At 47.6% G+C, this 12,299-nt stretch overlaps 1 protein-coding gene across 1 annotated transcript in view; it reads right to left on the bottom strand.

The window, feature by feature from the left end:
• Positions 1–12,299, bottom strand: part of TGFA (transforming growth factor alpha) — a 71,650-nt gene that overhangs the window by 3,556 nt on the left and 55,795 nt on the right. Inside the window, exon 5 of the mRNA XM_047069191.1 lies at positions 1,199–1,348. Within this exon, the coding sequence (XP_046925147.1) occupies positions 1,199–1,348 (150 nt within the window). The remainder of the gene's footprint in view (positions 1–1,198; positions 1,349–12,299) is intronic.

The raw sequence follows: 12,299 nt of genomic DNA on the forward strand, positions 1-12,299 counted from the left end.
GGAACCCTCCTGGCCATAGAAATAGGACTATGGAAATGATGGGTGTGCACACAGCTAGTCATGAGAACTGTCCTTGTGAGTGGCAGAGCCTGGGCTACACCCCAGTCTCAACCAGAGCTGTCTGCCTACCACCTTTTCCAAGGCAGGCGAGAGTGGAACAGACACTGCTTGAAGTGGAAGGAAAGGCCAGCTCACTTGAACCTCATCCCTCACCACTTAATGCTGGCTTGGGCCAGGAGAAGGATGTGAAACTATGGCTCTGAGGGGCACTCCATTCACTGCCAGAACCAGGTTGCCCCAACAGCAACAAACCAATAAATAAACAGGACAGAGACTCATAATTATCTGTCCAAATTCCAGACAACCTTAGAGGGCTGAAGTCTGGCTTCCTTCATTAACACACAGCCGCTTACTCCAGCCTTTGCCGGAATGGCCCATCCACTAGTCTCTGCCATGAGTTAATCCACACCGAGCTGACTGGTAGCCTTTAGTTATTCTGTGGATTCCTTGTGCATATCCAATTAGATATAAATTCTCAGAGGACTTGCTCTGTGAATTAGAGGTCTCTAGATATTTCCAGGGAATAAATCTGGCCAGCTGCTGAGAATACAGGACTTGGGTGTCTGCCTTTGTGGAGCAGTCCCGTTGGGAGATACAGGCAAGCAAGCAGGTCCAAGAACAGGGTGTCTACTGGCTCGGGAAGATGTTCTGGAAGAGGCAGGGCAGAAACTGAGTTTTGGAAGCTGAGGAGGGGCAGAGACATGGAGAAAGGGGAAGGGCTGTCACCAGCCTGTCAAAATAACGACCAAGACCTTTGACGTGGCTTTGGGATTTGCAAAGTGACTTTGGCGGAGAGGAAGCACCTCTGCCACTTGCTAAATGAGGCTGAGAGCCATTTCTAGTTCCTCTGGAACACCTGCACGTTGCTATCACAACTCTGAAGGCTCCAAACCCAACAGCAGGAGAGAGCACGTGCCTTTGCTTCTATGCCAGCTTCCAGCAATGTGCAGACTCACTGCTGGGGGACCTTCCCAGGATGTGTGTCCTTCACACAGCCTGGCTGTTACCCGAGTTCCTCTTGGCTTTGCTGACACCAATCAGACACCACAGAATAAACCATGCCGAGGTGGCCCTGTTATCCGGGCATGCCGCAAATGTCCCGGAGAGGGCCTCGAACTTACGGGCAGCAAATACTTACTGTATCAGCACACATGCGATGATGAGGACAGCCAGGGCCACGATGGAGACCACCACCAAGGCGGTGATGGCTTGCTTCTTCTGGCTGGCGGCCACCACAGCCAGGAGGTCGGCATGCTCACAGCGTGCACCAACATACCCAGAATGGCAGCTGGGGAAGAAAGGAATGTCAGCATGCTCTTCTGATGGAAGGTCTTGTTCCCCCATCTTCCCCCGGGAAGGCTGGGCCAGAGGGACCCAAAGCCCTAGGAAAAGCCCAAAGGGGCTCCTCCAGCCTCTGCTATTGGATGCAAAGGGATCAGCAAACTCCCTGCCATTTCCCTGAATGGGCACCTCTTCCTTGGAGAATGAGGAGTAACTAATGGGCTTGCTCATCTGTGGAAGCATTCATCATTATTGTTACCATGTCAGATGGTGGGGATAGAGAAGGCAGCAAACGTGTTCAGGACACGAAGTTCATTTTGGCAGTTCATAAAAATCCAGGTTATTTTTAAACTAAGTGTGTGTATTCAGAATTCGATGGTGAGAGAGAGAACACACGCTAACCCAGAGGGAGACACAGGCTGTGGTTTGCTTTTTTATCCTCTTCATCACATTTAATTAGCCCTGCAAGCATTTACCCAGTGCCCGGCACACGGGGTGGGGGTGGGGGCGTACTCAAGTAGGGGCCAGTGCCACTCTCTGGGAAATGCAGGACTTGAGAAGCCACTAGTCTGCTTCTCATTTCCAACACCACCTGGCCTCATTCCACTGGAGGAGGATCAGTAAAGGGTACAAAAGAGGCCATGCTCTTGAACGTGCACATGGCCTGTGAAGGGCAATACTGACACAAGGGGATATTATTACTGGTATTGCTAGTATCCAAGGGCTCTTTCGCTTCTGTAACAGCCTCCTCCTGTGTGCAGAAGGCTGTTGCTACTCCTTCCATATATATAACTCTTGCTTATGCTAACCTCCCCACCCCCTCAATCCTGGGGCAGCCACAAGTGGTTCTTGGAGGACGAACCCTCAGGAAAGGTTCTAGTCATAAGGAAGGGATGCTCATTTTCTGATGAAGGCATTTTTTCCCCCTCCAAGCATAGGGTTCTTCTCAACAGAAGATACTTTGCTTAGGTACAGGTCCCTTTGTTCCGGTGACTTTGTTATTATAAAGAAAATGGTTGATCACCATCGTCTTCTCAGGTGGGGAAGTTTCCTTCCCACAGGGGACTTCCCCAAGAGCAGCCCTGCACCAAACATCACACACTGGATTTAAAGTTTTGTTTTGGTTTCCCTCCCAGCCATAGCAATGATAGCTGTAAACTTTTTTTTTTTTTTTTCCAAGAGTCTACCTTTTGATGAAGTAGTCAGTCTCTCTCCCTCACTTTTAGATTTAAAGGCCTTTGAAGAACAAGGAGAAATAAAAGGGGATTAAGGGTTCTGGTTGCCTGCTATTGTGCCCAGGGCCAGCCCCAGGGGTGTTACATTTGTGGTTCCCCTACACCTGGACTCCTGGGCCACCAGACCCCAGATCCCAGAGGGATCCTTGGGGCCAGAGGATAAACACAGTATCTTTCTCTGGAACATAGGTTTTGCTCAATGTTAACAAAAATTTAATAATTTTCATGTTAAAGGAACAGGTAGTGTAGAGTTTAAGATTTGTGACAAACAGGAGATACTGCGAAAATTGCTGGTTAAGGCTTCACCCTGGACTACCACAGCATAGAAGCTTGTCTCTAGCATTGCTTAATGGAAAAGTCTTTTGTGGGGGCTTTTTGTCCCATAGCCCACTTGTTATATACCTTTCTTAAAGGTTTTTTTTTTTTTTTTTCAGTTTGAATTCAGGCCCTTGCTTTTCTGTTAAGGGTTATTGTACATTTCACCTACGTTTTCCCATTTAATCCTTGCACAGAGAAGTCAAAGTCATTTGCCTGTGTCACACTGCTAGACAAGAGAGAGAAATTCACACCCAGGTCTGTTTAGCCCAGAGTCTGGATTCTTGCTCATTCATCAGGCTGCTTCCCCCCACATACTCAAAAGGGATTGGGGTAAGAATGCCACAGGTTAAGCTCTTGATCAAACGTGCCTTTTGGTTTAGGCTCCAATCTTAAAAAGGTAAAAGAGATTTGAAGTTTTCGGTTCAACAAAGGTGCAAGTAAAGAAGCTGAGGAGGGCCAACTAGGAGACAGGGCACCATGTAGGGTTCTCTACAGACCCGAGGATAAGACAGCAGCCTCCAGATGCAGGAGGGACAAAGTCGTAGAGGGGGATCTCTAGCAAGACTTTCCTTAAAAAGGATCTAGATCACAGAACTCTTGACTGTCCCAGACCTGGGCTGAGGGAGGAGACTGAGGGCCTGTGGGCCAGGGGCAGGTTTTTGTTTGGTTTTAATAACAAAATTATGTGAAGGTCAAAATCAAGAAACAGCTCAACCTGTGGGCTGTGGAGAAAACAAAGGCACTGGCCCCTTCCCACTGGGGGAAGCAGACAGTGGACTGGACCGGAGGCTGATGGGCTAAGCAACAGTGGAGGTGCCGCATAGATCGAAGCTGTCAGCATCCGGAGAGAACCCTGTATGGGGTCCCTGTTCCAGCCTGACCTTCAGTTTTCACCCTGCACCCAGTTGGCTCCCTGTGGACTTCCACTTTTTGGTATTTGACACCCCCTCTCTTCAGGGCCTGAATCCTCTCCACTTTATCTCCCATAACCTAGGTTCCAGCCGACCCAAGATGTGCCCTCCCCCCCCACCACCCCCCCCCCCCGGCCCAGTGTCAAATAAACCGGTGCCGGGCATATAGGCACATGGACATACCTGCCTGGTCTATGCATGATCACCTACCACTCTCCACTTGCCCATCTCACCTCCTGCCACCTTCTCTGACTGGAATGTTATTCCTCACTCTCCCCATCAGACTCCGTCTCAAAGATCACATTCTCCGAAAAGGTAATTTACAGACTCATTCCTTCACCCAGTCACCCATACATCCGTTTGCCTTATCTCTTTGCATGGATCTAACTTCGCCTCTTTTGAACGCCCTCAGAATCACTGCCCTCCCCACCAGCCTCACTTCAGGTCAGTCTCCATGCTCCTTCGGGCAAGACCCAGGTCTACAAAGACTGGTGAACCACTGAACAGGAGGGGGCTGAGGAGGTTGGGCCTTGGGGTCAACTGTTACATTCCTCCTCGGGACTTGCAGCCGAGCCAATGGGACGTCTACAGACAGGTGTTTATGCTGCTTCCTCCCAGGGCAGTGCAGCGAGGATCTGTGTAACTATCTGTGAGAGGTCCAGGCTAAGCACTCCTATTTCCGAAATAGTCCTACTCTGACCTGCAGGCCTTTGGGAGAGAAGGATTCTAACACCTTCACAACCACTTGGTTCTGCAAACCTTACGGATTAACACATCAATGCTGGGGACTCCAAGAAAACCTGTTTAAATAAACGAGCGGCAGCCAAGCGCTAATTACAACACACACCATTTATTGCAGGCACTGTGCCAAACTTCCATATGAATCCATCTCTCTTATTCCCAACAATCACAGCTGCATGTGAGGTCAGCGTTGCTATTTACCTTCTTTACAGATGAGGAAACAGGGGCTTCTGGGTTTAAAAACTAACAATCTCAACCATGAAGGCTACCTTTCTAGGGTAATGCAGACTGGTCTGGAAGATACTCTGGGACAGTGATTTCGTGACAAGCTCACAAACCTCACTGCAAAAAGGCCAGGTTGCCACTCCCCTGTAAAGAGGTCTCCTTGCTGTGGTGTGGCAAGGTGCCAAGATGCCCCCAGATGGTGTCGTCTTAACTCACTAAGAAAGATAACTCTTTGGGCTGGGTCACCTTTTGCTGATTTTCCATATTCTTCCTTCCAGAGGAACATTCCCCGTTTGTGTGCTGGGCCCTTCACAACCAGCCCTGCCTCAAAAACACCCCTGGCAGGGGTCCTAGCCCACTGGGAAAGTCTTCATGTCAACAGGAATGCCCCAGTCACCTAGTGTCACGGCTGCAAACACTCACATTTCAGTCTCATTGAATTAGGGAGCCCAATGTGCCTATGAACGAAAACTTCTCCAGCGAGGCACAGGAGGCACACAGGTTGCTGCCTAACAGGCGAGACTCTACGTCATGGCCTAGGTGAGCTCTGAGAATAGCAGATCTTAGCCCCAGGCAGCACGACTGCAGCTGGGAGGCAGAATAACCTGTGGTTCAGATCCTTGGGCTTTACCCAAGATCAGAATTTCTCTGAAAATGGGTGTTTTGAAGAAAAGGCCAAAGGTAATTCTGATGAAGCCAGAGTTGAGAGCCACCATGAAGGTTTTACTAGTGACATCGACTTTGGCCGCCCACTGGAATTGCCTGGGGAACTTGAAAAAATCCTGATGTCCAGGCCACACCCTAGACCAACTGTATCAAAATCTCTGGGAGTAAGGCCTGAGTATTAGTATTTTTTTTTTTCAACGTTTTTTTTTTTTTTTTTTTATTTATTTTTGGGACAGAGAGAGACAGAGCACGAACGGGGGAGGGGCAGAGAGAGAGGGAGACACAGAATCGGAAACAGGCTCCAGGCTCCGAGCCATCAGCCCAGAGCCTGACGCGGGGCTCGAACTCACGGACCGCGAGATCGTGACCTGGCTGAAGTCGGACGCTTAACCGACTGCGCCACCCAGGCGCCCCCTGAGTATTAGTATTTTTAAAGCTCCTCGATGATTCCCCCGGGCAGCTAAAGTTGAGAGCCACAATTGAGAATTTTTGGCCTTGAGATTGCGGGAGGTTCTTTCTCCTCCCCAATCGTTGGTGGTAATGGGGATGCTTCGCAGTTGCTTTTTATAAGGTGGGGAAAAAGAAAAGGTTTGGTGACATACCTTTTTTTTTTTTTAAACTTTTTTTTTTTTTTTTTAAACTTCCCAAGCTTCTACTGATACCCGACTTAATTATGCCCATTATTTTAGGTACAAGTCACATAAGGAGGGGAAGAGTCATCTCACCTGGTTGCAAATGAATCATGCTTGACTCAGTTAAGGTCCTGTACTTTACCTCAAGTAAGCCTTGGTTCCCACCTGACTACACAGTACAATCACCAGGGAAGATTTGGAAAATGCCAAGGCCAAGGTCACACCCCCAGAGATGCCCATCCAAGTGGAGTGGGCACCCAGGTGATTCAAATGTGCATCCAGGCCTGAGAACCACTGAGGTGGAACTATTATTTAAGTACACAATCAAGAACCAACAACTCAAAACCTACTATTTCTAAGTCTCCTTTCTCCTTCCCTCCTTCTGGGCATTGCCCCAGGATGGTGGCTATAAAATGGGCCCCCTCCTATCAGGCGCAGGAGAAATGGGAGATGCTATCCCCCTGTTTAAGAAAGGAATCTGAATAAAATAGGAGTCGTTTTATCACAAGGGTGGAATGGAAAATGTGTAAGACTGAACATGTCCTTACATCATTTGACCGATTTCATCTGTCTAGAGTGGGTTTTGCCAAACTCAAGATTGTGGAATGCTGTTTTGTCTTCATAATTCTGAAATGAGGCTCTGGGATCCCATTCAGGCTATTTCCCCCAAATAAGAACCCAAACGAAAGAAGTGTACAAGAAAGAAAGAGTGCCACATAGAAGGGAAAAGGAGTCTGGCTGAGCTGGAAAAGGAGCCATTGTGGCTGGAGAAAAAGGCAATGTGCTCCAGCCAGGTAGATCCCCAAGGCCTTTTCATTTTGGTTACTAAGTCAAGAATGCTTTGGTGCTTTTCACAGGAGCAAATTGTGGCTGTGGGCCTCTCCGTCTGAACAAGAAGAATGACATTATCCATGATATGCCTTTCTTTCTCCTGTGCTGAGGGCTTTAAGGCCTTCTGGTCCCCACGAGTTGCTAAGTTTTCCCCCTAAGTTCCTGTTTTGCCTGGTTCACAGGGCCCTTTTACAATTTTCAAAAAAATATAATAATGCATATAGAGTTATGCTCTTAAATATTTTTTTCTTAAAAAAATTTCTCCAACTAGAAAAGGAATGTGTCTAAGCAAATTGGAAAGCACATAAATAACAAGGCAGAAAGTAAAAGCTCACATTGTTGCCCACCTCCCCAAATTGCAAACTGACATGTTTCTTTTTGAACTATTTCTCTGTACTTTTAAACATAGTTTTGGGGTTTTTTGTGTTTTGTTTGTTTTACAATTTTGTGTCAGTATCTCATCTCCTATCTCCTTACTATTTTGCTGTCATTAGAGAATTGCAAGTCATTTAAAATGTTGTGCAGTAATATATGCGCACAGTTTGCTTCACCAAACCCTTACCATTTAGGCAGTCTCCAATTTTGATAGCATAAATACTGTCAGGTGATTACCTTAAGGTACACACTTTGTTTGCATTTGAGATTGTTTCCTCAGGATAGGGTCCCACGCGAGGGCACAACATGGTACAGACTTTGGAGCCAAATTTTCCTGGGTTCAAATCTCAACCCCCACTTGAATGCCTGTGTGACCCTCAGCAAATTACTTAGCCTCTCTGTGCCACTGATTCTGCATCTTTAAAATAGGATAGTAAAACTTACGGAGTTGTTATAAGCACTTCACAAGATTGTGACGTGTCTGACACAAGTGCTGTGTAAGTGCTAAAAATGTAAATAAAAGGATGGCAGCATTTTTAATGCTCTTGAGAGACATTGTCTTTATAAACAATGATGTATTCTCTGGCAGGAGGCTAGTCCTCTGTCTTTTAGCCAAGTCTTTTGGCATAGGTCCTAAGATATGGTCTTCAATATGGGGGCCAAGGACCAAAGTGATTAAGGACCAAGGACCATGCTTTTAAAAATACGTTTACACTAACTTGCCTTTAACATGGACAAGTTCCATAGGGCTGGGGTAGGACTGGGGGACCTGAGCACAAAGACACCTGTGTTCTGCTTACCCACTGTTGGCCTCTTAAGAAGTGGATTCGCAAAGTCCTATAGCTTCTCTGTCTCAAGGGCTGGGGAGTAGGGGTCTGGATGGGGTAAGGGCTCGCTCTCTGCAGCTCTGATCCCAGGGCCTCATGGACAGCATGGGTTCCATGGTCTACCCGCCTTCCATGGCTCCTTTTGGCAGGACCCTATAGCATCTTCCAGCTGCGGCAACGGTAACAATGCCTGGTAACAGAGCCCTTATGCTCTGCGGGGAACCAGGCTTGGGTGTTCTCCACTGCTATCTGATAGGACTCCTGCAATGATGGAAACAGTCCATATCTGTTCTGGCAAACACAGTAGCCACTAGGCCTGCAGGTGCTGAGTATTTGAAGTGTGGCTAGTGAGCCTTGGAAACTACATTTTAATTGAGTGAATTAATTTAAATAGCTCCGGGTGTCTAGAGGCTCTCATCCGGGACAGCAATAGCTGTACACACATATGGTCACTGGGTCCTCACCACAATCCTGCGAAATATTAACATCCCCATTTTATACACAAAGAGACTGAGGATTAATGGGGCAAGTCCTCAGGGCATGGGGCAATGTCTTAAGTCACTTGCGTAAGAGACTCAGGTCTGACCTCCAAATCCATGCCTTTAACTGCTGCGTTATCCTGCCTAGCGTGCGACTCTCAGTGTCTGCTTCTGGTGTGGGGAGAGAGAGAATGAGGATGTGCGCTTTCTCCAGACATATGGATGGAATGATGTCATAACTATTTTCTTGTTCAAAGTAAGCTCTACACCCAACGTGAGGCCTGAATCCATGACTCTGAGATCAAGAGTCACATGCTCTATGGACAGAGCCAGCCAGGTGCCCAAATGTCGTAACTTCTTAACCCCTCTACCCCACCATCTGGCAGCCGTTGAGATGAAACAAGATCTACGTCGAGTCACTCAAGCACCAAACCCTTGGTGGGGCTGGTGCGGGGTCGGGGGATACATCCTTAGTCACATCGCAGCCTGCTGGCACACTGATGGCACTCACTTCTCTGTGGATGTTTGGCTCTAGAATGTACTGTGGCCAGGGCCATGTGAGATGTTTTCCTTGGCTCAGCAATTTGTTTTCACACTTTGCTGTGGGAAAGTTAAGTCAGGGAGTTCAATCACTGAAGAGCATTTTGGACAGGTGAGAAACTTCTAACTGGTTGCCACTGGCTGACGACACTGGAACTTTTCTGGGTGTCTTCCTTCAACTGTTTTCCTTTGTTTGAAGGCTTCTGCAGGCAGCAGACCAACAGTGTGCTGCATTGGCCTCAGGGGAAAAACGGTGTGCAAGTCCTAACCCTGCATTTCTATGGCTTTATGATCTTTGGCAATCCTTCTCCCATTCGTTTCCTGATGTAATTGGGTTCTAGTGAGAATTAACTAAAGGAAGACACAAAATAAAATTGAGGGTTCATCGGAAACATAAATGTTTAAGGATTCTGTTCACTACCTTTGGCTATTTCTGACTAGTTATTTGTTTTAACTTTTTTTCTTTATCTCATATTTTATGTAGTGTGATGTGTCATTTTATTTAGGTTTTCCGGAAACCTAAAGACTATTGTTCTTATAAAAAACAAAGCTTTGGCGTGACAGTATTTTAGAAAGCACTCCCTCTTTTGAGACTAGTCTTGGGTCACTGTGGGTTTTCTTTATATGGCCTTGACAGATAGTGGCCTTACCTCAAGGTATGTTGGTTTTATTGACCAGAATGTCAATAAATTGACCAGAATGCCAGTGACCCAAATCTGGGGTGGTTCCTAAGAGTGAGAACACAATGTTCTGCTTTCTCTACATGGACTCAGAGTTTCTGGTCCAGTGGGAATTAATTAATTATCGCATTCTTCTAGGCGCTGTAAATACAAAGGGCATAAGGTGTGGTCCTGTCCTCACCAAGCTTACAAGTTCACATGGCAGAAGTGAGCAAAGCGGGCTGGTGTGAGAAGAGCAGAAGTGGCAGCGGAATGATCAGGGGCTGACATCTGCTTCAGTGTTGGGGAACAGGGGAGAGAGAGGTGGAAATGAGAAGCGGAGAGGGCAAGCCCTGTCTGGGGATGGTGGGGCAGGTGCACCTGTGTTCCAGCCACATGGCACATCTGGGAGTTCAGGCCTGATGCTGCCTATTCAAGAGGGCTGGGCATCTGTATGGAGAGTGAAACCTGACTTCTAAAATCCTGACAACTAACTAAAACTACCAAAGAACAACGCAGATCATCACCTACCACTATGTAAAACTTATCTGTTGGCTGAATACCACCCCCTGGACTGCCAAGATCCAGTGGGGAAACTGAGGTAAAGAGGTGGTAATTGCTTGCATTGCTGTGCATCCCCACAGATGGTCAGCTTTTCCAAACCACAAGGATGGCCCAGCTGTTCCCAGAGATCCTGCACTCAGCCCACAGAAAGGACTTTAAGTCTGTGGTCAGAGCAAAGAACCTGAGAATGACCTTGACCTTTCTCTTCACATGCTGGGGAAAGATGCCAACACCGTTCTTGGAAACAAAAGAGCTTAGTGATTTGAGGTGTTAAAAAACAAAATTCCATTGAATACATTTTATAAAATTTTTTTTAATGTTTATTTTTTGAGAGACAGAGTGTGAGTGGGGGAGAGGCAGAGAGAGAGGGAGACAGAATCTGAAGCAGGCTCCAGGCTCCGAGCTGTCAGCACAGAGCCTGGCACAGGGCTCGAACTCATGAACTCATGAGATCATGATCTGAGCCGAAGTTGGACGCTTAACCGATTGAGCCACCCAGGCACCCCCAACTTTGTAAATTTTAAGATCAAATTAGAAAGGAGCTCCAAGGAGCTGTATGAGATGGAAGACTTGTATAAGCAGGAGGGGGCAGGGACAGGGCAAGAGTGGATGACCTCATCTTTCTTTGGGGGACAGAAGGGGTCTATCAGGTGAATTACCTCACTCGAGCACACCAGGAAATTCCAGCCTGACTAGCTAAGCACATTTCTGGTGAAGGCTGAAACTGCAATTAGGTTAGGTAGTGAGTTTTGGTTTGGTGATGTGGACTTAGCACGAGAGACTCCATTTTGGACCTGCTGTCCTTTTCTTAAACAGAGGTGAACTTGTACTTATTTATTTTTTTGTAAGAGGTGAACTTTTTAAGGCTGAGACAGAGTGCCCTCTGGGGCAGTGGCTGAGAACATGGGCTTGGTAGGTGGAATTGATCAGCCTGAATCCCATGCTCTACCATTAACTCGCTCTGGGACTCTGGGAAAACTGCTCCTGTGAGCCGACTCAGTTTTCTCATTTCTACAACAAGAATTCCCACTTGAGGAAGGAGTTGTGAGGACTCCATGAGTCACTGTATAGAGAGTGCTGGGAACCATGCCTGGCACATAGCTGCAGTTTTTATTGAAAGCTGATTATTAATAGAAATATTTATAATGTGGATGGGGGGAGGGACAGCCGGTCATCCTGATTATCAAAATGCAATGGTGTGTAAATGTGATGGACAGTCACCTCCCTGAGCCAAGAGCGGGGCTTGGGGCACAGACCGAAGAGGCTAAGGAAAGCACTTGCCCCTCCCCTGCTTTCAGAGGGCTTCCGCCAGCTGCTGGGGGTCTCAGCCACAGATGAGGTTGTTGTTTTGACTCCTCTGATGACCCAGGCTTGAGGTTGCCCGCTCTCGAAAAGTTTATACCAGCCTCTCATCTGGTGGGGAAGGCACCCGAGGAAGGAAAACTAAACTGACACACATTTGGTCAGAACTCGGCAAAGATTTGCCCTCTTTCTTCAAAGAGGATCCTCCCCACCTCTAGACGGGTGCACTGGGCACTGCTGGAGGGTCAAATGCCTTCTGCCTGCTGCATTGGGGGGCTTCCTGATGTCTGGGCCAGAGGTAAAACTTCCCTTCAGGGCTAGTGTTTTTCCACAATGACTTGGCTACTAACAAAAAGTCCCTCAGGGCCCCCTATGTGTATTTGAATAAAAATGATAATGAATAATGATTGACTGTCATCATCACTGTGCTTTGCGTTTACAGGGTAGGGAGGGCTCAAGCTCTGGGGACAAGACCTGGGGGCCTCCCACAGTCCTGTCTGGAGGAAGGTAGCTGGCATGCTTCTCCAGGTGAGGCTCAGAGCCACCTGAGGGGCCTGTCCATGTTCATACAGCTGCATCTCAGGAAGAGGAACGTCCAGCCCACCACTTTACTGTGGCAGCTCTCTGGACCCACAATCTCTCCTGGGCTAAAG

Source organism: Lynx rufus, unplaced genomic scaffold (genome assembly GCF_022079265.1).
Source record: "Lynx rufus isolate CCGP_SWC_20201006 ecotype Redwood Valley unplaced genomic scaffold, mLynRuf1.p SCAF_8, whole genome shotgun sequence".
Taxonomy (NCBI): domain Eukaryota; kingdom Metazoa; phylum Chordata; class Mammalia; order Carnivora; family Felidae; genus Lynx; species Lynx rufus.